The sequence below is a fragment of the Thamnophis sirtalis genome, unplaced genomic scaffold (genome assembly GCF_051295495.1).
Source record: "Thamnophis sirtalis isolate CommonGarterSnake01/CBP01778 unplaced genomic scaffold, rThaSir2_p1.2 scaffold_1, whole genome shotgun sequence".
In the NCBI taxonomy this organism is placed as follows: domain Eukaryota; kingdom Metazoa; phylum Chordata; class Lepidosauria; order Squamata; family Natricidae; genus Thamnophis; species Thamnophis sirtalis.
In genome coordinates this window covers 50,342,123-50,367,170 of record NW_028261381.1, presented here as the reverse complement: position 1 = coordinate 50,367,170, position 25,048 = coordinate 50,342,123, and the positions used below count along the sequence as shown (strand labels likewise).

The 25,048-nt window shown below is 36.9% G+C and overlaps 2 protein-coding genes across 4 annotated transcripts in view; one reads left to right on the top strand and one right to left on the bottom strand.

Moving 5' to 3' along the window:
- Positions 1 to 14,980, top strand: part of SEC22A (SEC22 homolog A, vesicle trafficking protein) — a 30,984-nt gene extending 16,004 nt beyond the window's left edge. For all 3 annotated transcript variants that reach the window (XM_087711799.1, XM_087711798.1, XM_087711797.1), the window contains 6 exons: positions 1,842 to 2,045; positions 3,994 to 4,157; positions 6,699 to 6,890; positions 9,498 to 9,616; positions 11,754 to 11,819; positions 12,526 to 14,980. In XM_087711799.1, the coding sequence (XP_087567925.1) occupies positions 1,864 to 2,045; positions 3,994 to 4,157; positions 6,699 to 6,890; positions 9,498 to 9,616; positions 11,754 to 11,819; positions 12,526 to 12,726 (924 nt within the window). In that variant the 5' untranslated portion in view covers positions 1,842 to 1,863 and the 3' untranslated portion in view covers positions 12,727 to 14,980. The remainder of the gene's footprint in view (positions 1 to 1,841; positions 2,046 to 3,993; positions 4,158 to 6,698; positions 6,891 to 9,497; positions 9,617 to 11,753; positions 11,820 to 12,525) is intronic.
- A 3,505-nt stretch (positions 14,981 to 18,485) lies between these two features.
- The window catches only part of ADCY5 (adenylate cyclase 5), a 274,822-nt gene continuing 268,259 nt past the window's right edge, over positions 18,486 to 25,048 (bottom strand). Inside the window, exons 19-21 of the mRNA XM_087711800.1 lie at positions 23,520 to 23,724; positions 21,853 to 21,977; positions 18,486 to 21,333 (exon numbers count right to left, since the gene is read on the bottom strand). Coding sequence (XP_087567926.1) covers positions 21,205 to 21,333; positions 21,853 to 21,977; positions 23,520 to 23,724 — 459 coding nt within the window. The 3' untranslated portion in view covers positions 18,486 to 21,204. The remainder of the gene's footprint in view (positions 21,334 to 21,852; positions 21,978 to 23,519; positions 23,725 to 25,048) is intronic.

The following is a 25,048-nucleotide window of genomic DNA, read 5'->3' as shown; positions in this document are numbered from 1 at the left end:
AGCTACTAATACTACAACCAGATCTTTTATTTATGGCTGTTGCAGCATTTGTATATGCTGGTTACAAATACACACACACACACACACACACACACACATTCACACACACACACACACACACACACAGGCGGGGGGAGAGAGATATGACAAAAGGGAGAATATGTTTTGATTAATGAATTGGGTCAATTGGGATATACTCTATATCATGGGTGTCAAATTCGATTGCATCACATGATGTCATGTGACATATTGTGACATTTTTTGCCTTTGCGGAGCCAGGGCAGGTGTGGCCTGCATGTGATAATGGTTGAATAGACAACTACCTAAACATGATAGGTAATAGGACCTTATTGGTCTAGATTTTCTTCTCAATGGAAAGAATATCCTAACTTGGTTTTCCCTCCCCCCCCCTTTTTCCTTTCCTTTTTTTTTCTTTCCATCCTCTCCCTTTCCCATTGTTGTCTGTGTAATAAAAAATAAAAATAATTTTTTTTAAAAAAAAAGAAAGAATATCCTAACTTGGTACTATTTCTTAAAGAAGTCCCAAATATTTTCAGGTAACAGCATCTCATCTTCTTCAGAATTACCACTCTTACTCTGGAGAAGTAAATGGAAATATTCCATGTTTCCTTGTCATGGAAACATTCAATACTGACTCAGTAAGGCGAGGGTCTATAGGCATGTTGTTATTATACTGGTAGATTTTGGAATTGAAAATAATTATGTATGTGGCTGCTAAGATGTTCCTGGCCTAAACATTGGAGTTTTAAAGCAAAGAGAAAACGTAATTATTCATCAGATGGGAGCTGTAACTTTATGTGAGAACTGCAATTGTTTGAAATAACAGATATGGACTCTACTCAGGGAGATAATGTATTTGTTTGTTTGTTAGAATTATTTCCATAATGCTATATTCCAAAATGGTGGTTTCGGGTAGTGTTAAATATCATAAAGTCATTAAAACTCAATTAAAATATCCAATTAACAGCATCACCACTCAGCATCCAATCTCAATCATCTATAAATACTGTAAAGTGAGACTTGAATATTTCTTAATTACATTTTGTGTATTTTACAAAATGCTGCCTAGAATGCAGTTTAAATTCCTACTATGAATTATTACTAGCAATACCTTTTGCATTATGAATGTTTTAATAAACTATTTTCAGCATTATAAAGTATAATATATTTACTTAATGACTTGGAACAATGTCTCAAACTAAATCATCTGATAGGTAGCATAGTGCTGATTATCATATAGTGACAAAAGGAGTGGGGACACTTAGATATATTTGTAGCAAGTTCCCCTCTCACTGAAATCCCTAAAGTGAGGCAAACTCCCCAAACAGTCCAGTGTGGAAGACTATGGAATTTTGGTGGCTAGAGAAAAGATGGAAAATAAAAAATATGGTAATAGTGGAATGCAGTACCTTGGAAACGAATATTACTGCCTAGAACACTAAACTGGAACACTCCTGGTACCATGTATATATGTTAGTGGTTCTGTAGTCTTCTCTCTGTGTTTGCTTCCAGTTAGAACTGCTTAGCGGAATAATTATAGTGAATATATGCTCTTTCTAATTGAACCCAGACTGGTAAACAGCCAGTTAGGTAGTCATCCTAATGAGGAATAATAAACTCCAGGCAACCAGTTTTTGAAAGCTAGAGAACTCAAATGCAATTGGTTTTGATAACTATATGAAAAGGAGTGGATTAGTACAGCTTGCTCTTGTTAAATATTGTGAAACTAACTCGGTCTTCTCAGTCATCAGATGATAAATACAAATGGCATTATGAATGAAGAGGAAAAATAAATATCTTATTTGTGTGCTCTGTTCTAGATTTTACTTTTTATTGTTGGCAATGTCCATTATCTTGTCTGCCTCAGTGGTGCGTGTGAGAGATGGACTCCCTTTATCTGCTTCTACTGATTATGAGCAAAACACAGCTGTACAGGAATGCCGAAAGTACTTTAAAAGTCTTGCAAAGAGACTCACTGAGCTTCCAGACCGATGCACATTACAAGCAGGAAAGTATAACATAAAGTAAGTTTTCTCTGGCACATGTATTCTTTCTGCAACATTGCTCTTTATTGTTTCATATAACCTAGATACAGTAGTTGCTCTAATAACAGTAAAGAAGGGGTCTTTTTGATACAGTGATTTGTTACAGTGCTACAGTATTTAGAAATTACTTTCTTATTAAGCATTCCTCTTCAAATCTGCAAATCTATTATGCTTACCTGCAGAGGGCCTGCTCTTGAACTACTGCCAGAACAAGGAGCTAAACAGGCAGGGCAACCCTTTTGAGGGATGTTACTTATCACAGGTTGGATTGCCCTAATGATTTCCGTAGAATTATTTTAAGCAAGATTCTTCTGGGTCCATCTCCTTGTGTCTCAAATATTGAATCTTTGGACAATGCAAGACCTGGCATAAAAACTGCTTCATTGCATGCTAACCTAACTGCAATATTATCTATGACAGCATTTAGTTATACTGTGTAGACTCAGTTGTATCTTCTATATTATTTCAGAAAAATAACTCTCTTATGCATCTTAACCCTATATTTTTATTGTACCAATATTATACTTTGAAATGTTTATTTATAAAGAAAAAACAGAAATTTTATGAAGCTTTCCTTGTGTTCGTAAAATGCATTTTCTTTATTATTTAAGAATTAACTTGATGTTCCAGTCTCCCCATTTTTCTGTACTTATATTTTTGTAATTCTTTAAAGATGGAAGGGGCAGATAGTATATTTTTTATAAAATAAAGTATCCCCTAGATTAGATTTTATCAAGAAAATAAATGGGAAAATCTGTGTCATTCTGTGCAAAGGAATGTAAATTGCTCCAAAGATAAGAATATTTATTGCATCTATACCCTCTGCATTTGATTGATTCAATCTTAATATATAAATTTCCTGAGATACCTCTGATAAATTCTTGATGTTTAAGAAGTAAAATATTCCCCCCCCCCCCGAAAAAAAAACCCAAGCCAATGTATCAGCATAATTATTTCAGCAATGTTGAATGTATGGCATATATACGAAATTGTCCTAGAATTGCTGTTTTAAATGCATAAGAAAATGATGGATTAATGGATTATTTTAATGGAATTCTTCATAAATGAAGAGCATAAGCATATGCTAAGATTTTAATTCAAAGTGCAATTTTACATTTTATAATAAGTTGACTTAATGTCTTTGCTGGATTCTTATGAAGAGGCATCCTTGCTAGAAAAATATTTCATTCTCTTGCTCAGTACGATAATTCTGTTTGCCTTTTTCATTCTGGAATGCAATAGATTTGTAGTTAGGAATAAATGATAAATAAAACATTTTGAAGACTGTAGCCTTTATTTATCCATTTCTCTCTTCCACTTTGAAGGAGAAAAAACTCATCAGTCTTCTCATATTGTTAAGTATATTTGTATATGAGAGAACAAGTGAGATACATATTATGCTACACTCATACTTATCCACCCCCACATCTGCCCTCTTTTAAAATAATATATTAAGTATTGATAGGTAATAGCAAAACATTAAATCCAAGTAAAACTTCATTGTTCTTTGAAAATAGAATTATAGTTAGAGGTGTAGAATATTATATTCCCCTTATAGAACTATGGAGCCATGCTGGGGAGAGTTCAGTGGCTTCTGGGGGTACATTCTCTGAATCAGAAATAGTCTGGATCCAAAACATGTCCAGCATAGTTTAAACTGCTTCTGGTTCAAAAGATTTACCTCTGGGAATCACTCCCAAAACAGCATAATCCAAGAGGAGGTTCAGCAAGATCACATTCTGTTTCTGATTCAGTGAGTTTTGTATGCCCTAAATTTATTTTCTCATGAATAGTAATACTTTCATTAGACTCATCATTATTTCTCTTGTTGCAGTTATGTGTAAAGCCTACCCAAGGTAATCTGTGAATACATTATTTTAATTTTGAAATGTTAAAGACACATTTTTCCTCCCTCACCAAAATACAGCTTTATTAGTTCCCTGGGAGTGAGTTACATGATGCTCTGCACTGAAAATTACCCCAACGTCCTTGCCTTCTGCTTCCTGGATGAGCTTCAAAAGGAGTTCATTACCACATACAATATGATGAAGACAAATACAGCAGTCAGACCTTACTGTTTCATTGAATTTGGTAAGGGATTCATCACTTTCTTCAAAAACCGGCTTGATGTTGGGCTTCTATACGTGTGTAATATATTTAAAATGTAGTATTCTGCATTCTTTTTATTTATGACATAAAAGAACATGACTTGGCATTAAAATATACATTCAATCATTGTTTGATTCACAAACAATGCATAGTGATCTAAAAATCACTTCCAAATGCCTGACAACAATATTATTTCATAGGAATTTGGAGCAGCCCAATGGATCTGTTTTATTCAGGAATAATTCTGCAGAGATGGATGAGATCTTCTACACTTATGAACAAAGAGGAAAAAAGTGCTTTAGAAGATCTAGGAGGTTTAGATTTTTGCTGCCTCTTGCAACTTACCCTGAATATGTGATGAATTGCATTACTAATACTTGGTGTACACTGACCTGTCAGTTTCATTAGAGGGTCACTTTCTGCCTAATTTTTAAATATTTTTTGTTAAATGTTTTCATAGACACATGTTCACGCTCTCTCTCTTTTGCACTCTGTCATCATCATCTGCTGCCTGGTTTTTTAAAAAAAATAACAATTTAAGACACCATTGTTGATTGAGTACATGGTTTTATAAATGTCATGCCTTGGTATGGGTTCTCAAGGCAATATTTATGGAAGTCTCCTATGATATTACCTTCAAAACAGAAAGCTTGTGAAATAGGTAAAAATTTGTGGGGGGGAGGAAAATTTTAATATATTTAGTGTGTAACGAAATAATATTGGAAATGCATTTAATTTCATTACTTGTGTTTGTTAATTTACAGACTATGATTTTATAGAAGCTTTGTAGTCCCAGAAATCCTATTAATGGGATCTACAATTTATATGGAATAACCCAAAAAGCAGCCCTACTTTAAAAAAAAACCTAAGCCCTAATCTAACAAAAGTAGAAAGCAAAGCCATCTTTTTTATTTTTCCAAGTTCCAAGGCTTAACTTTCATTCAATTTGTAATATCAGAAATATCATATTATAAGAGTATATACACCCTTGGAATCCAGAATAGTGCTTACTACTCAGAATTGAAGTCAACTTTAACATGGGCAAATGTCTGGAGTACTAGTACTTGTTCATATTACAAAGCCTTAAAATTGGCATAATTTATAAACAGTCCACAGTTTTCAGAAACCAGAGGAATGTACAGTAAGACATGGAATGACTATATTTCACACAGCTTGATATCTCTTATGACCCTGTGTTCTGCTTGTTTTATGACCATCTCACTTAATGCCTACTGTTTCTGTAAGGATGCAGTCAAATTTATTTATTTCTGTCATATCCTACAGTAATCTTCAGAGATTCCTGGTGGTTCCCAACATTAAAACAATATTAAAACCAAGGTAACAATATAGTAATAATGCATTGCTGTAATACAGATGGCATGAATTCCTCAGTCCCCAAATACTGTCTGGAAAAGCTCTGATTTTAATAGCTTCTGGAAGGCTATTAGAATGGGTGCTGATCTGAACACAGTGGGGAAGCTGTTTCCATAAAATAAAGACTGCAGGAGAAAAACATTGCCTCTGAGCCCTTCTTCATTAACCACTATTAATAGGAAGCAGTTAACATATTTTTGGAGGGAAGCGTACCAACTGCCCCCTCAAATCCTGTTGTGCTGCTTCATTCTGGCTGTGGATGTGTCCTCCTGGGGTGGATGAGCAAAGAACATATGGAATATGTGCCAAGGATATAATATCCCCAGCAGGTTTCCCCAAGGCCTAAAATTCATTCCAGTCACTAGCTAAAGAAGTAAAAATTATCAGAAGAAGAGGAACCCAAACCAAGAAAGACAAAGATCTCAGAAAGAAACTTAAGCAAAAGTTTCAAAGAGCTTTTAGAAAGATACAAGAAGAAATATTACAAGAACTTCTGTACAGACATTGACGGCAGACAGGAATTCAAAAAGATCTCTGAACCCAGATTTCAACCTCCAATTTGCTTACCAAAAGATGCCAGTAGATAGATAATGCTATGCAGCTCCTGGGTAGTCTTCAAATGCTGGTCCATGAACAGTACATTGCAGTAATCTAGTCATCTGGGAATAAGTACTTGAACTACATTGCCAGTAATAGTGAAATAGTGCATTTCACCTCTCAACTTTATAATAATATCCTCATTTTAAAAACAAACATTGACAATAAAGGGTGCATAATTGAGAAAACTGCCTGGAGCTCAGAACAAATGCTTATTTTTCCTAAGAAAGTTTTCCAAATTACAAGAAAAACTAAATCAAATGTAATTAATTAATTATATTAGTTGCATTTCAGGCTTGCCAATGCATGCAACATTAGCTTATTCATAATTAAAATTGTAGCATTTAATCTTCTGGTGCTGCAAAATTAATTAGCCCATGATATACTAGGTAGAAAGCAGCAGCAACATTAAAATTTTCCATCATGAATGTAAGATTTTTAAATAATGAATTTAAATGTGGACATCCGAGATGTATGTTGTCCATAAATCTATGGGGTCCCCAGTGATGTTTTCATCAAAAATCTAAGGGGAGTTGCTTTAATTTTATACAGATAATTTTATTCAGAGGACCAAACAAAGATACAACAATCCACGATCTCTGTCTACAAGGATAAATCTTGCTGACATGCAAACAGAAATTAGATTGAGACCACCTTACCAGATTTCCTTGTCAGAACTTTGTTCAGCCAATGGATATCCATATGGATCTCTACAAGAAAAAGATACAAGAAAAATGTCTCCAGGTAAGATGATGGATTTAAGTTTACTTATTCAATTTTACTTATTTTGGGATAAAGGTAGAGATTGATCTGCTTGTTTACTGCATTCCTTTTGTAAATTTCATGGCCAACTGCAACATGAGGACTTTGGTAATGTTGGATTTTGAATGGCTTACTCAAGCTCAGATGGGGGGAAGGGACCCTGAGCTAGTTTATTAGTGCAGTGTGAAGAACTCTTTTTTCCTGTGGTGCCCCAATGAAAAGTTATTGTTCACAAGGATAGTTTCATCACATTGTGAATGATGTATGTGTGTGAGAGAGGGGGGGGATTAGGGACCTTGACCCAGAAAAAGATAAAAATGCTGTCTCCCAGGAAATCATAGATCTGATCAGACATTATTCTCCCTAAAATCAGAAGGTGAGATTGAATGATAATGAATACCTAATCCCTTGCTAATTGTTTCAATGACATCATAAAATTCTAGATTAAAAACAGTTAGAGAACTTGATCAGTCTATAGTGGTCATCCATAAGAACTCAGTGTTGTAATGGATATTGAGAACTAATTTTAAAGCCTATTTCATTATGGTGGTTTTGACAAGTTTAGTTTAGATATATGTTTGAATGAATTGCTGTGTTTAAAACTACTCTTCTATCCCAGCAGCTTCTCCCCAATTACATATTGTCCACAATTTAGTTCTTGGCAAAGCAAAAAGGCTCTTGCCTTATAAAGTTTGGAAAGAGCACTGGTCAGACAGAAGCAATCCTCCTCTCTAGAGAAATTCCCTTTGTCATTTCTGAGCATTTTTTGACTTTATGAACTGCTTTGGAGAGCCTTTTCTGCTGCAGCTGTTCAATGCCCACAAGGTAGAATGGCACCCCTTTATCTATCAATGTTCCAGCTCATTAACTTCATTGTTGGCAACTTTACACTTCGCTGATTTAGACAGAATGATTTACATATGGTTCATTCACCTTATTGTCCCTCTCTCTATGTTGCCTAGACTACAGGGGTTTTTGCCCTGTGTCCTCCCCCCCCCCTCAGTTTCTGTCACTTGTAGAATCTCATAATAACACTTGCACACACATTCAGTACGAATTGGCAGTTATTTGTGCATATACTTGGCATTTCGTGGAAGAGATGAATATCAGAAAGGTACTTACAGTCTATATCCTTTGCTCTTTATTTTTGCCTCTTTGTTGCCCTTGCGATCATGGAGAGAATGGCAAATTTGAAGCTCTTTTATATTCCAGGAAAATGAAAATGCCCACTAGAGTGTGGAGTCCTTGGGGCTTCTCTGAGCTTGGTGGTTGTCTTGCAGACATTTCATTACCAAAGTAAGTAACATCTTCAGTGGTTTTATTGCTGATGAAATGTCTGTAAGAAAACCACCAAGCTCAGAGACACCCAATACAAATATTCTCTTCTGTTGAAATATAAGAGTTTCAAAATTGTCGTACATCTTTTAGCTTTCCTCTGATTCATTTCACAATGTTCTGTTTAACAGAGGCCTAAAACCAAACCCATTTTGCAGAACCCCTTTAGGCTCAGCATGGCCTGCCCTTAGATAAGAGATCTAAGATAAGAGATACCCATATAGTTCACCAAGGGATAATTGACTATTTGAGGGGGGGAAAGGAAACGAGTCTGAAATATTTTTGGCAGCATTCGATATCTTATAATGAAAAATCTATGCATATGGAGTGTTTGTAATCTTCTGTAATGTCCTTCAGAAGGAACTCTCGCTGTTATCTCAATGCCTTCTGAATAAGTGTACTTAGCGGGGGCTTCGAATCACTCTTTGGGCCTGAAACACTTTAACAAAAAAAACAAAAAACTGAAATGTGAAAAAGTACAATTTAAAAAGCCTTTACTTATTGATTGGCTAATTGTTAGAGTAACTTTATGCCTGTGTTTTTATTTTGGAAGTTTAAGTCTTATGCTGCCTAATAGCTTAAGTACATTACTTTGATACAGGTAGTCTTTGACTTCATTTAGTGGCCATTTGAAGTTACAACGGCACTGAAAAATGTAACTTATGACCATTTTTCACATGACTTGTAGCATCTCCATGGTCATATCATCAAAATTGGAATGCATGCAATTGACATTTATCTATGACAGTGACCGTGACTCTAGTGACCTGGGGTCATATGATCACTTTTTGTGACCTTCTGACAAGCAAAGTCAATGGAAAAGCCAGATTCACTTAACAACCATAGTGATTCACTTAACTACTGTGGCAAGAAAATTCATTTAACAACTGTCTCATTTAGTAACAGAAATTGTGAGCTTGGTTGTGGTCATAAGTTGAGGACTACCTGTATGTTATTACATCTTGTAGAAATGGAAGTTTCTACTCAAGCAAAAAAATATATATACATTTTTCTATTGGGGAGAGGCTGCATTTTAATCTGCATAATAATTCAGCAATTTCTAATGTGCATTTCCAAGTAAATATAAAAGTTGCAAATTGACCACTGATGCCCTCAGTTAAGCTGTGTTTCCTCATTTAAAGTATTTTGTCTAGAACAAGACTAAAACTGAAAAAAATAGCATTAGCGGGTTTTGCTCAAACATTAAAGAAAGCTTTAAAAATATTTATAGTGTTTTCTTCTCTCTGCTACCAGCCCCTCACCAACGACTGGAACCTGTGACGCTACCGGGAATTGTTTCCCTTCTTCTTAGCCTTTTATGTGCTGCTTTGAATTTAATTCGTGGTTTTCATGCTATAGAGAGTCTTCTACAGGTATCATTGTTACATTCATAACTTTGAAACAGGAAAAAATATTTTAAAGATTAAGAGGGTAACTTTATTTTTTTCAAACAATTTAGAAGTGTTTAGCAAAAGCAAATCACTCTGGAATAGTAATTGGATAAGAACTTTGTCTTTCCCTATCAGGCTGAGTTTGCATTCCTGAGCTGAAGTGTTTGCCATCTCACTTTCCTAGTTTCGTGAAAGAGCAAGGGGAAATTTTGATGCAGACATGTTACAGACATAATTCTCTTTTTCTTTTTCTCTCCCCCCCCCCCCTCCTTCCCTCCCTCCCTCTTCACCCAACTTTCTTAAAAGGAAATAGAGGCCATAGAAAAATCTGGAATTGACTATGTTAAATGTCTAAGAGCTGCATTCCTTGTTAAATTGTCAAGGGAATGGGAACCTGGGTTGCTTGTCTATGTCTCTCTCATAAAATTGGTTGACGCCGATATGCTTTAAGTTTTGTCCTAGTGCATGCTAATAATTGCTGCTGATAAAAAGGGAATTCAGGATGTATTAATGCAGACAGATGTGATGTTTCAGACAATTCCTTTTGAAGGGATAGAATCACTATATCCATGGTGAGAGGAGGGGCTAGATTGGGTTCAAAGACTTTTGCACTGAGAGAAACATCATATTTGCTCTCTCTCCCTCCTTTCTTTCTTTCTCCCTCTCTCTTTTCTCTCTCTCTCTGTCTCTCCCTCTCAGAATGCAGGCATGCTACAAAAACTCCCTGTACTTTTGAAGATGAGAATGTATACATATTGTCCACTTACTAACAAAGGCATTACCTTGATTGCCTTAGTATTTCCTTCTCCTATTCTACCAGGCATATTAAAAAGTTAAAGAGTTTGATTTCAAAACTGTATTTATCAATTGAGTTAAATTTCTGCCTTTTCTATTATCATTACTGAACAGTACACGCTCTGGGCACCATTCCAGTCTTCCTCTGCGTTTTTCTCCCTCCCCTGTAACTTGTCCTGAAAACCTTCACATATTCCTCTTTTCTCTCTCTCGCCCTCTCATATGGAAGAGCTCCTTTTTCTGGGAAGTAGGCCAACTGTAAACAATTATATATAATCCATTTGTACTGTGTGGTCATATAAAAAACACATGGTGGGAAGGCAGGAATTTTGTTCTGGGTTAAACAGTCAAGTCCATTGCAAAACAAATGGAATTCGGATTTTCTGGGTCCAAAGTCCCTGCCCAGGATCTTTAGCTATTCCAATTGACAGAAAAGTGCTGTGTTATTCTTAGTTCTCTTGCCAAAATAATTGCATTTAATCTCTGGGTTCCATGGCTTTATATTTTATAATTTTACTTTGTGAGAGCATAGCACCATCTGCTGGCTATGTTCTATTTTACATGATTCTCATTGAACTAAACTGCTCTGGTTTAAGGCCAAACTAAATATTAAAACAGCAGATCAGCTTGTTTAAAGGCAATATGCAGATTAAACATCTGTAAACATCAGGCAAACTGCTAAATTTCCCATCTCAACCCGCTCAAAACCTTACATAATCTGTCATGGAAACTTTTACTTTTCTCTCAGGCTGTTGATGGAACAGTCTACAGGGCTTCAGGGAGAGTAGCCATGGATGGGAAGTCAATTGACCTTTCCCACCCAAATGCTTAATAGAGATCTGGCTGCTGCTAGAGAAGATTTATAAAGAAGGGGCTACCATATTTTATTTTGTCCCTTGGAAGTTCTTTTTATTGATCCCCCAGTAAATCCCAGGGAACAGTCAGTAAATAGAAAGAGAACACAGGTCACTCCTAGTTATTTGTCTAACCTGGTAATGTGATCAGCTCGGCAGATATCAGGGCCATTTTAATTTCAGTTTCTAATTATAAGGATCCTCATGTGTCTGTTAAAATGAAGATGGATTGCATCCAATTCATGCTCTGATTAGGGAAGGAAACTGCTGTTGTTGATTATGATGATGTGCAAGGATATTGATACAATTGACTATAGAAGACACTAAACTGCCAAACTTAATACAGGGAAAACTTCATTGAGTTCTGAAAAAGAGGTTCCAGAGTGCCAGTATTTAAGATAGTAGTCTGTCTTCTTTGCACCCTATAAACTATGTTGATTTGAGAATGCTTATTGTGCCCATTTTTTCAGAATGAAGAAGATGACTTCAGTTTTGTTATCGCCTTTTTTCTTGGCACAACAGCTTGTTTATATCAGGTATGTACTTAGGTATTTTTAGACGTTAATAGTTTTGTCAACTGGTCACAACCCAAAACAGGCTTTAAGTTATATGTATTCTAAGAACTCCACTGGATTTGGTCATTCTGCCCAGATGCCTGACTAATGAAAAATGAACCACATCGAATATATTCAAGGGGGCGGGGAGAGGGATATTGCAAAAGTTATTTTGGTGGGTTTGTACTATCACTGTAAAAATTTGTTGCTTTTATATGGTTAATTTAAATGATGCAAGGTGTGAGACATATAAAAGAGATATCTTCTTTATCTTCAGAACTCACCTTTTGTATTATGCATGATATTTGACAGAATTGCAATTCAAGAAATTACTTAAAACATTCCAGTCAGTATAAAACAATTTTTACCTAAACTCTCTAGTTGCCCAGAACATCCAGATTCTAATAATCAACCAAGAGCACTATTATCATCTCTATATGGCTTCGCCAGGCAGACTTGAGTGACAAATTTTAGTTTTCTGCTGTGAGAATGTCTGAAAAGTCTTCAAAGTCATAGGAAAGCAAACAGATCTTTTCTTTCCCAAAAGAATAACAGTAATATTGAAATGTTTTTTTTCCCCCCTTTATGTTGAATAGAGGACTTTTCCCCTTCGATTTCTTTGTGCTACAGAATCGAGTAAAGTCCCACAAGCTATCGTTTAACTATGATCATTGTTTTTTCTTTGCAGTGCTATCTGTTTGCATATTGCACAAACTGGCGGAACATCAAATCTTTCCTAACGTTTGGCTTAATCTGCTTGTGTAATATGTACCTTTATGAATTGCGCAATCTCTGGCAGATCTTTTTTCATGTGACTGTGGGTGCTTTTTTAACGTTACAAATCCGGCTAAGGCAGCCACAAGGAAAAGCTCCTGATTATAATGTGTGACGGATGTCCTCTGATAGTTTCATGGCAAACTTCATCCGAACAGTATTCTTCTCAGGACTGAAAAGCTTTGCTGTATGAAAAGAAGTTCCACGTACTCTGAGACTCTAATAAGTCAGCAGTGATTTAAAAAAAAAATGGTTCAGGAACTAATTGGGGTACAAATGCAATCCAATGCTGGATAATATACCCCAAGAATAAATGAGAATTTGGAGGGCAGCATGAAAAGCTCCATATTCAGAACTCTGACAACGACAAAAATCTGTATTGGACCTGCTCGGCATATTAAGTGATTTCTCCAGTCCCAGACCAGTTTTGCCTTTGTGAGGCAAGAGAAAAGGCTGAAATAAAGGGATGGTATTGCATATTAACAAACAGTTCGGTATGAATGAATTCCTAAATGCCAGATTATTGGATTGCACATAAATTTAATGGTGTGTGTCTGCATTTTCCTTAATTAAAACCTAACCCAGAAACCATCTGTTGCTGGGGATTAGTTCTTGAGCCCCAAAGGCCTGCCATCTAATGCTGAGTTAATTATGAACTGCATTAGTACTTCTTTTCCTTCTGCTTTCTTTCATGTACTTTGAGAGAGAGTTCGAAAATGATCTTATCTATCCCAATGCATCAATAATGTTGGTTCCTTATCTAAAGTTTGAAGATTTTTTTAAAAAAAATCTCTTTGTGATGATATAATGGGAGAGAGACATTTTCTCTGAATAATATAAAATCAGAAAAGAAATTAAACAGTTGACTAGATGGGATGTGGGTTAATTTTTATCCATTTCTCTATCTTATGAAAGTATTTGGAGCGGAAGAAACAGCTTTGGATCATTGCTATTTATTTATTTATTCATATTTTAACAGATTATAACACTGACAGAACTCTAGACAGTGCACATAATCCTTCCACCTTTCTCATGAATCGATGACTTGGTCTGAGAGAGCATGTCTTGTCCAATGTCACCCAGACAGTTGCTGTGCCTGAAGATGGACTAACACCTGGTCTTCCGGCTAAATCACTGTGGCTGTCACTGCCAATGTATAAACTGCAAGGTGAACCACCTGTGCTAATTAACTTTTGCATGCCCTGCAGATAGGGTACAAATGTCATGGTAAGATGGTTATCCCCCCCCCCTCCCAAATTGCAGAGATTCAGTATCTGAATTAAGCTTGTTTAGGCAAAAAGTAAGGCTTGGCATTTAAAAATATGAGTGCTATGAGTTGAATTCCAGATAAAATTAAAGTTCACTGAAATCAATGTAGAGGACCTTTAAGTTCAATTGAGATATTATCTCTGACATGTGGGAATGCAAGAACTGTTCAGAATATTGTTGAATATTGTCCAGCAATTTCTTAGCCTCTGAATGGTACTAATTTCTTAGTTTCTCTGGGTGAATTTTGTTGCAGAATAGAGTAAGACAGAGGTTCTCAACCTGTGGTCCATGGACCACTGAACGGTCACGATGTCATCAGGGGACGGGGTCCACAAAGGATTGAAGAAATGTTACGATTTAAATCTTGAGTTAAGTCTTGGAGGTCTGTGGCCCCAAAAGATATTTAAAGGGGGTCCATGGTAAAGAAATCGTTGAGACCCACTGAAATAAAATTATTGTCGACATTGGAAGAGCTAGGCAAAATGTGGTTCCAGCAAAAACTATTATTAAACATTCCTCACTGTATTATTAAATTACAATTTCTTATGACATTTGATTTTAAGGAATAATTATATTGAAGCAGATGTGCTAAAAGATAATTGGAAAACTTTCCAAGAAGATTGCAAAAGAGGTTGAATTGTTTTTGGAGTACCTAATCCCCACTAATAACCTATTTGTCTCTTAGCTTGAATTGCATGTCATCTGCAAGTAGTGATAATTGTAGACTGATTCAGTGGAGGAAAAAGTCTTTGCTTGGGCTCGCATAGTACATTAAGCCATGATTTGCTTAATCACAATTTGAACAAGCCATAATTGGCTCGCTTAATATAATACAAAGCCAAAAAATAAATCTTACTGTGGCTTGGGTTTATACAAGCCCATCCTCTGTATTTTGCCCGCAATATATAGTAATTTTCAGTGTTTCATGTATTAAATTCTTTTTTACAGTGATGTGATTATGGTACTTTACAGGACTGCACTAAGCCAGCAATGAAAAGCCAGTGTTTTAATGCCTTAATTAAATTTATGCTGTGTATCCTGTAAGAGAGTAAGAAAGTGTAAAATAGCTTATGATAAATATTTCTTTGAGGACCAAATAATTACTGTGTGTGTTCCTGAAACTTTAAATTGCCTAATATGTAATACAGCTCAGGTTCGAATCCTAGTAAGGGTATGGCTAGCTGATGAGAGCTAAATAGCTTGAAATAGATCTATACTAGTCTCGCTTTATTTATTTATCAGCACAAATGCAACACATATGTATGTATGTGTGTGTGTGTGTGTGTGTGTTTGTATGTGTGTATATATACAACAAGACTAGCAGCATCGCTCCTATATTGATAATTTTCAATTTTTCCAGAAAGGATATATCACAGAAAATGTCTTCCGCTTTTTGTAATATCAATTTGCCTGCAGCTATTGTTACCAGTTGTAGATTTATTTACATAAATGCCAAAGAGTTATTTTCAGTTAAGGATTGGACAACTTTGATGAGTTTTAATTTCTAGTGCCTCCCCCGAGTATGAATGCCATGTACTTGTGGTCAAAGATGAATACCATTATATTCAACTATATACAGATATCTTTCCACAAAGCTTGGTAGATTTTTTGCTTGGATTTCAAAACTGTAGCTAGGAATGCTACTGCCATAAGTATGTTTACAAGTCAGACTCTTTATGCCTAAGACATCACTATAAACTATAGTTAAATGAATTGGCAGTATTATATAATCACGCAATATAATAACTAATATAGATAACTATCATTAAACCAATCAATTTCCAAATGTACTAAACTGTAGTCCAATTTAGTAAAAAAACATTTGTTCAGGTAACTTATCATCTGTTGCTGATGTTAAGCCTATAAAATACAGAAAGATTTAATCATGCTCTGTGATGGCAATACAACCAAATTCTGTGTTGTATATGCAGAATGTTGTATCTTTATAATGCCCAATTAGTGATCATTGGTCTTAGCAATTCAATTTTAGCTACCAGCTCACTAGTTCCAACCAGCAATTTTCGGGAAGTTTTGGAAACCAAGTTTATAACATTTCCTGTGAAACAGAATAGTTTACTGCTTGCACACAGACTTGATTTAAAAATATGAATCTAAGGCTAAGTTTATTCCCTCCATGCTGCTTAGAATGTTCTCAATATAAGCTATTTGGGTTTTTTGCTCTGTAGGTAAGAGCAGGAGAACAACTTAACAAGAAAAGATTTTCTCTGTTGGATTCCACATTCCTTTTAACACCATTCCACATGCCTATTTCTTCACATACATCTTGTTCTAGTCATTTATTATCCAGCCTTCAACATTCTGTTTGTGGAGAAGGTTGTGGAAAAGACAGCAGCTACATAGGATTTTGGAATAAATTGTTTATCTGGACCTGTTTCAGTTGGATTTCAGACCAGGGTACATTATCAAGACAATACTGGTCACACTTTTTGATTACCTTTAGCAGTTGATACGAGATGGAGGTTGTGCATTCATTCTTGTGCAACTTGTTCCTCTTGGGTTTGTAATAACATCAATCACAGTTTCCATCTGGATTGGTTATGGAAGATGGGAGTGGGAGAAACTATATTGTATCCTCAGCCTCCATTGATGGGGAGAGATTGTGGTCCTGGCCTCTCATTTTGGGATTCCTCCAGGCTCAACATTCCACCACCACCCACCTTCCTTTTTACATGAAACCACTAGGTAATGTCATTTGTCACTTCAGGATGCTGATGATACCCATTGCCCAGGTCACTTATGATTGAATCAGTGCAGCATGCCATACATGGGACTACCCTTGAAGATCATCTGGAAGCTACAATTGGTTCAAAATGCAGGACACAAACAGTAATGAGTAGCAGTAATTGCTGTTTGTCAGACTGCATTGGTTGCCAATCAACCTTTGGATGCAATTCAAGTTGCTGTCATCAAGCCCTTCACGACACAGGGCTTAGATACGTGAGGAACTGCCTGTCTCCAATTGTTTCTGCTTGTCTGGTACATTCAGACAGTGAAGATACTGCATGTGCTCCAGGTTCCTTCTACAGGTAGTTCTTGACTTAACAAACACAACAGACTCCAAATTTCTGTGGCTAAGGAAGATACTAAGTTTTGTTACATTTTATGACCTTTCTTACCACAGTTAAATGAATCACTGCAATTAAGTGATTCTTAATGTTGGTTAATTGAATCTTGCTTGACATTGTGACACTGCAAAAGGTGATCACATGACCCTAGGACACTATAACTAGTATGAATACATGCCAGTTGCCTGGTTTTGATCATATGACTATGGGGATGCTGCAGTGGACATAAGGGTGAAAAACAGTTCTAAGTCACTTTTTTCAGTGCCATGATAACTTTGAAAGGTCACTAAATGACTGTAAGTCGAGGACTACCAGTGTTACTGTCATCTTAAGAGATTGAGGAAGTGTGTCTTCTTTGCTGTGGCCTACCCTTGGAACAGGATCTCCCCTCTCCGCAAGAGATTTGGACAGCACCCTCTTAGGGGATGCAAAAGTCCTTAAGGCCTGGCCTCGGTCCCAGTCTTATGGTTCAGATATTTGTCAGACCCCATTTGTAATTCATTGTGTCGCACCCCACTCTCTTGCCAGACAAAAGCACACATCAGATAAATCTTGTGAAGGTTTAGGGAGGATCCCTTCTGGGTCTCTTTCTGCATACTGAGGACTCAATGTTGACTTGATTTGTCTCTTAGTTCCTTGTAAAAGAGAACTTCCCTCTTGCAATTCAACAGCAGATTTCACAAGAGTCAGCAAAGAACAGTCTTATACAGGTGGTCCTTGAACTTACCACAATTGGGATCAGAATTTCTAATGTTAAGCAAGGCAGCTGTTAAATACCTTAAATTATGCCCAACTTTATGATTATTATTATTTTGCCATCACTGACTGGGAAGGTTGCAAATGACAATCCCATGATTTCAGGGCGGTGCAACTATCATGAAATACATGATAGTTGCCAACCATTTGAATTCTAATCCTGTAACCATGGGGATGCTATGACAGTCATGAGTGTGAGAATGGGTTGTAAGTTACTTTTTCAGTGTTCTTTTAACTTTGGTCACTAAACGAATGGCTGCAAGTCAGGAATTACCTGTATGGAATTTGTTTATATGTATACTCAAATGAGTGTTTTTTTTATCTAGGGATGCCATTTAACACAAAGTGCACTACATTTATATACAGGGAGGGCTACTTATCTTGGCCTGTCCTTCCCATATAACCTCTTTTAAAAAAAACCTTTAAGTCCCTGTAAAGTTCAGTTTCATTGGGCTTCAGCTGACTCTTTCACTTCAAAATCTTGTCTCAGAGGTGAATAACCATTGCTTCCGTGTCCACCTGATGAGTATGGCCATGTTTTTGTTACAATTTTTGGCATGAATCTTCTGTCTAGACAATCTTCCTGCTCCAAAAGCATATTCGTGTAGCATGCAGTTTTGAAGTCATCATTCTAATTCAATATATCACCTTGAAAAAATATTTGGGAAGTCAACAAAATAAAGTCCGGTTGTCATTTTAATGTTCTGTGACAAACTTCTTAGTTTTTTATGAGCCAATAATGAAAAAAAACCCAGAAAAGACCGACAAGTGAAACAGTGTTTAATATAGTTGTTAAATTAAACAGATTGCAATTTCCATGGGAAATCCTAACTGTATTCATCTTGCAAGAGCCAGAATAAAGAGTGCATACCCCTTGAAATGATCATGACACAGTCAACAATCACAGTCAGAGATACAGGCGACTGAAAATTTCATTGACAACACAATTGCGCAAGGCGGTCTGCTCAAATGTTAATGCACACTTCAAAGCAGGAGGCCAACTTAAAAAATGATCCTATATTGTGCTATTAATTAAATTTTGGAAGTGGTAAATGATGCCAGAAAGAAAGGGTGGAAGATAATGAACAAGCTGCAGTACCATGTAAATAAAGACCTTTGGAAATCAGATTTTGTTTAAAGGTTAAAAAAACATAGTACAAGGACAAACTTGGCAGTTTTCTACAAACCGGGCTGTACCATGTACCAGGATGTGCCTTACTGGAAGGAAAACATATAACAGAAATCGGATACTACTAGGTTCTTGTTTAAAAGAGTTCCACATAATTATGTTAAGCAATTTAATAAATTTAAGAACATGGACAATATTTAATTTTCTGGTCAAAGATCAGAGCCCCCTATCTCATGTCATAGCCATTCAGCTTATTAATACTACTAAAAATCTATCTTAAAAAAGGGGGAGAAAAAAAATCTGTCAAAAAGCTATTAATCATTTTGGAGATACCCAGGCTCAATATAAATTCTTTCCCTACACTGAAATATAAAAATATATGCTTTCTACACTTTAATACTGTAATAAAATGTATGGGCATTGAAAATTCATGATGAACCCATTTATAAATGCGTATCAGTTGCTCCTTTTCTTTAAAATTGTTAGACCATCCCAGCATCCGCAGTCAAGTTTGTTTGGTTATAGGGGAAAAAAACCCAAACTTTCCCAAGCCTTTTTTAACTAAATGCCAAGTTCAGTGAATTGAAAGTAGAATTTAATTCCCCACCTCTTCATGACAGCAACATTTCTAGACAATATTCCACAGCAATTCGATACACATTAATTAAACAAACCATTAAATATTTTAATTGTTGCACTTTCAGTTCTTTGAATATTGGAAATTGTTTTTATCTCAATACCCTATATTTCAAAAGCTATTTCAAAATTGGGGATACACTTTATTTGGGCTAATTCTTTATTTTCTTTGATTATTATTTTTTAGCCTAAGGTTTCATAACCTTCATTTATTTTTTATTTGTTTTTATCCTGGAGCCACTTTTAAGCTTCTACTTGCTTCCTGCACTGTACAGAAATTAAAAACTGCCAAGTCTGCAACTCTGAAAAGAACAAAAAAAAACATCCACAATTTTATAGCTTATGTACACTTCCCAAGATGCTGTTATGTGCACAGCCACTAGTTTCAGTTCAATTTTGTGCGCACCCAGCAAGAGGCTTCCCCCCTGCCAGCTGAGTTAAGAGAGAACAGAGGAAAGATCTCTCACTGACCAGCTCTCTGGCAGACTGAAGGGTCCCAACCTGGACTCCTGTTTCCCCTCTTTTCCCAGGCAGATTATGATAGAGAAGGAAATGTATGTCAGATGCAATCAACTATGGTGCCTGTATGAATGGATCAAGATTGCTCCACCCAAAAGATAAAAGCAGCTGTACCAGATGTTCAGTGCTTGCTTAAGACTGCTGCATGTGAGTCTTCCCTCTTTCTACCTTTTCACATAGCGGTTATGTGTCCCGCATTACAGCAGATACACAAGCTGATCACTGTTGCACAATTGGGATGAAATTTTAATACATAAAATCTTCAAAATATAGAATTTTGGTATATTTGTTAGTGTCAGTGTCTCCCATATTACAAAATACAAAACCTCCCCAAATAATCCCATATCACATATCAGAGAAATCTCCCTGACCAACAGGAAGATTTAACAGCTAAGTCTTTCGCCTGTGAACCAAAATGCACCAATAGGAGTTAGAAGATCTTTTCATTTAATAAATACATATGAAAAATTCTTTTTTTCTCTCATTTTAAACAATTACTCTCCTTCCTTTAAACATACCTCTCTTGCTAAAATGAGGAAGCCTCACATTTGTGTAAGGGTAGGGATAGCAAGAGTACATAACAAGGCAACTTTTTCCATTTAAAAACATTACCGATGGCATAATAAAAAAGGCCCTTTGTAAAGAGTTACAGTGACAGCAACATCTTTAATTTTAAAAGCCCACTCAAACAGCTAATATAAGAACAGTGGCACATTCAAGGCGCTGACAGCACAGACCAGAAATAGTATGGGAGTGCACAGCCTTTCCAAAATAATGCTGTTCGTTTTAGTTTTCCTTTTGTTGCAAATGAATCATACTTTCCTTCCACCAAGTAAAAACATTGTATTACTTCAAATAAATACTTAAATAGTTTTAAGTCCTGCGTAGCAGCCACAAACGAAGATCTCAAATCCACCTCTTCATCTCCGCATTTCCACTAAGCATAAATCTTTGGTCAATTCACTTAACGTTCACCTTCGTAAAAAGGTCTGCAGCAGTGCTAGGTGACTTCTGAAGTGTGCGCTAGGCAGCCCAAGCTGTGTTTCTTTTTTTATTTCCTTCGCACACAATCCTACTAAAAAGGCATTGCATGAAATACTCAACCGTGCCTTGGGATTAGATTCACTGTGAAACAGTGACATTTTTTTCCAGTGTGCTATTGTGTTTGAATTAATGGAGTCATCCTTGCCCACTGTCGCTAACTTGCTGGTGGGCCTTCATTTAAGAAGTAGGTGGTCATTTCTCCTTTACCTTTGACTTTCACAACCCCTCGGCATTCTAGTTGATAGTTGTTGATGGTTAAAACCTGATACATGTCCGTAGTGACCTGCAAAGTATTTAAAAGAAAGAGAGAAAAATCAGCGTTCGCCCCCCCCCCCTCAAGCCCTCTCTTGTTTAAGTTAACAATGAAAGTGCATTTATGGAAGGCATATTAAAAATTTATCTGGGATTACTGGAGATAAAACTTTGCACTCCGATTGTGTCCACAGTACTGAGGCCTTTGCATTCACTGAAGCATCAGAAGAAACGGCGGAGTTTTAAACAAGGCATATAACTCTGCTGAAATCATGTTCTATTTCCATATGGAAGCAGAAGTTGAAGAACTGATGTTTGGCAAGTCTACTAGAGTCTATTACTCTCAAGAGGTCTTACTAAGCAAATGCCAAGCATAACCACTCAGCCTCTAAACACAGAGTGCTGGTTCTATTAAAAGAAGGGTACAAAGTACCGAGGGGAAAGACAATTGCATCAAATATATCTTCTCCTCTTTCATTATTACAAGTTATGTAAGTGCTGCTGCAAGTGGAGTTTGGAAAGGTAAGAAAAAGGTGTGAAGAAGTCTCACCTGAATCCTATCGGGGACTCCTGTACTGTCCATTCGACTAGCTACATTCACAGTGTTGCCCCAAATATCATACTGGGGCTTACGTGCACCTATGACCCCTGCTACTACTGGACCAATATTGAGCCCTAGAAACAAAGCAGTAAGGAATTAAGACTTTCAAAAATAAATTGATGGTTATTAATTTTCATCAGAAAATCACATGCAGAAACAACACAGTCACCAGATTCATCCCCACGCCTGACTCATCCCTACTAAGTTTTGAAGAAATCACCTTTTAGCTTTTTATAAATAAAATAAGAAAGGAAGCAGTTTGCTGCACACCCTTCTTTCATTTGTTTATTTAGCTGTTAACTACTAGTGTAATTTAAATATTACACCAGTCATGTTTTTTTTAGATGGGTGGCAGTGGTGGGATTCGATTTTTTTTACTACCAGTTTGGTGGATGTGTCTTGGTGGGTGTGGCAGGGGAAAAATACTGTAAAAGCCCCATTTCCTCCCAATCAGCTGGGACTCAGGAAGCAGAGAATAGATGGGGACAGGGCCAGTCAGAGGTGGTATTTACCGGTTCTCCGAACGACTCAAAATTTTTGTTGCCGGTTCTCCAGGAACTGGTCAGAACCTGCTGAATACCACCTCTGATGGGCGGCCATACAAATATAATAAATAAATTATTTATAGATTCACATTTTCCCACAAATATTTTTTAAGAAATATTTTAATGAAGATTCTTTTTTAAAAAAATGAACAAATACAAAAAAAGAGAAGGGAGACACAGAGAGCAGGGGAAAAGGGAGAGAGCAAAGAAATGATGCATCCTTTGTACAAGTTTGCAATTAAAAAATTATAAGCATTTGGAAACCAAAGTGACAATCTTCTCCCACTGACTTCAGTGGAAACATTAAGAATTTTCTTAAATCTTTTCTATCAAAAACAATCAGGATTGGATTCGATCACAACCCTATTAAGGTGTTTTGAAGCTACTGGATTTCATGTCAGAAGGAATACTGAATCTTTAGATTCCCGTCTTCCCTTTAGTCTTCCGCGGCTCCTACAAGTCACAGGATTCAAATGTAAAAAAGTATTTTGTAGAAATATCTGAACTGTACAGCCATTATATTTCTTGCCTCCAATATGTGCACCAATGAGAGAGAGAGCAAATGTCTGTTCTGGATATTACCAGTAAATTTCTCTCTCTGGTACATCAATGTGAAGGAAATAGTATCAAGGGAGAAATGGAAAAATGATGATGATGATGGTGAGATAGATCCCAGTTTTGCATTTTTGGTCCTAGTGAAATGCAGGCCTGATACTAGTGTGTATGCATGTGTGATATTCTGGAAGCTGAAAAGGTCACTGATTACTTGTGTGCTTCTTAGATATATTTTTGTATCCAGAATGATTTATGCTTGTAGCTGCCATACACCACAGGGCAGACATTTTGTGATGCAGAAGTGTGTGCTGATTTTCCCACTGTCAGTTGGACATGTTATATAATTTACAAAAGCCATAACAGGCACTGCCAACTGAGTACCAGTAAAAAGAAACAACATCCATGATAACTCACATTCAGTGGCTTCATGTAAAATATGGCATTTGCTTTTTTAACCACAGAGAATGGATTCACGGGGTGAACCTCTGGAGCCTAAAGTAAAACTGCAATATTTACCTATTTTCATCTGGAAATTGTTGAACGAATGCTCGTTGATGTATTTCATTTGATCCATTAACCTCATTGCAAAGTCTGCCAGGGCCTTGATATGCGTTTTGCCCACCTTGTCATACGTAGAATCATTAAGACCCGAAGCAGCCATATATGTGCTCCCTATTGTTTTGATCTTTTCCAGCTGTCGAAATTGGTCTTCACTTATTATCTACAAACCCAAGGAAGGAAAAGGATATATATGCAAATCAATCCATGCTCTGTAAGTGGTCTGGGCACAGCACTAGATGCACTACATGCATTAACCCGTGGTGTGAACAATCATGTCTGATTCATATACAAAAAGAAAATAGATGAGCTATTTGGATCCTGAGTACAGACATAGAGATTGAAGTCCTATATCAACTATTAACTTGAAAACAACTATGGTCGTACTTTGGATTATGAAGTCCTAAATATTCTAGCCGAGTACAATATAATTAATAGTATAGTATAGTATAGTATAGTATAGTATAGTATAGTATAGTATAGTATAGTATAGTATAGTATAGTATAGTATAGTATAGTACAGTACAGTATAATATAATACAATAATATAATAAATATATTTAGGGGTGGGCTTCAATTTTTTTTAGCAAGGGGTTCTCTGCCCAGTTGCTGGGTGGTTGTGGCCCTGGTGGGCATGGCCTAGTCAGCCTCCTGCACAATGGGGGGCATTTTTCACCCTCCCTGGGCTCCAGAGGCTTTCCTTGAGCCTCTGGGAGGGTGAAAACGGCCTCCCCAGGATCCGGAGGCCCTCTGGAGGCTGGAAACAGGCCCTTCCCAAACTTCCAGTAAGCCCGTTTTTCGCCCTCCCCAAGCCTCTGTGTGTGCCCTGCACTTACCTGCATCCGAAATGGGCTGTGTGGGGACTCCAAGAGCCAAGGTGGCGCAGTGGTTAAATGCAGCACTGCAGGCTACTGCTAGATCAGCAGGTCAGCGGTTCAAATCTCACCGGCTCAGGGTTGACTCAGCCTTCCATCCTTCCGAGGTGGGTAAAATGAGGACCCAGATTGTCGGGGGCAATATGCTGACTCTCTGTAAACCGCTTAGAGAGGCCTGAAAGGCCTATGAAGCGGTATATAAGTCTACTGCTATTGCTATTGCTCCTGGGAGGGGCGGGGTGGGTGAGGCCAGCCAGGAGTGTGATTTGGGGATTCTCCGAACTGCACAGAATCTTAGATGTTCTCCCAAACCCCTGCAAACCCCCAGCAGCCCATCCCTGAATATATTCCTGTCTGTCCAAATTCCTGTCTGTCTCTAGTATAAGTACAAACAGCGTGTGTCAGTTGCTATCACACATCAGTAATTAACACTATTTGCACTATTAATAATATGGCATAGTTTATTCCCTTATAATTGGGGAGGGGGGAAATGATGCCCCTTTTATAGCTTGTAGACTTCAATTCCCAGAATTACTGAGCCAGTCATGCTGGCTCAGGAATTCTGGGTGTTGAAGTCCACAAGTTATAAGGAAGCCATAGTTTCCCATCTCT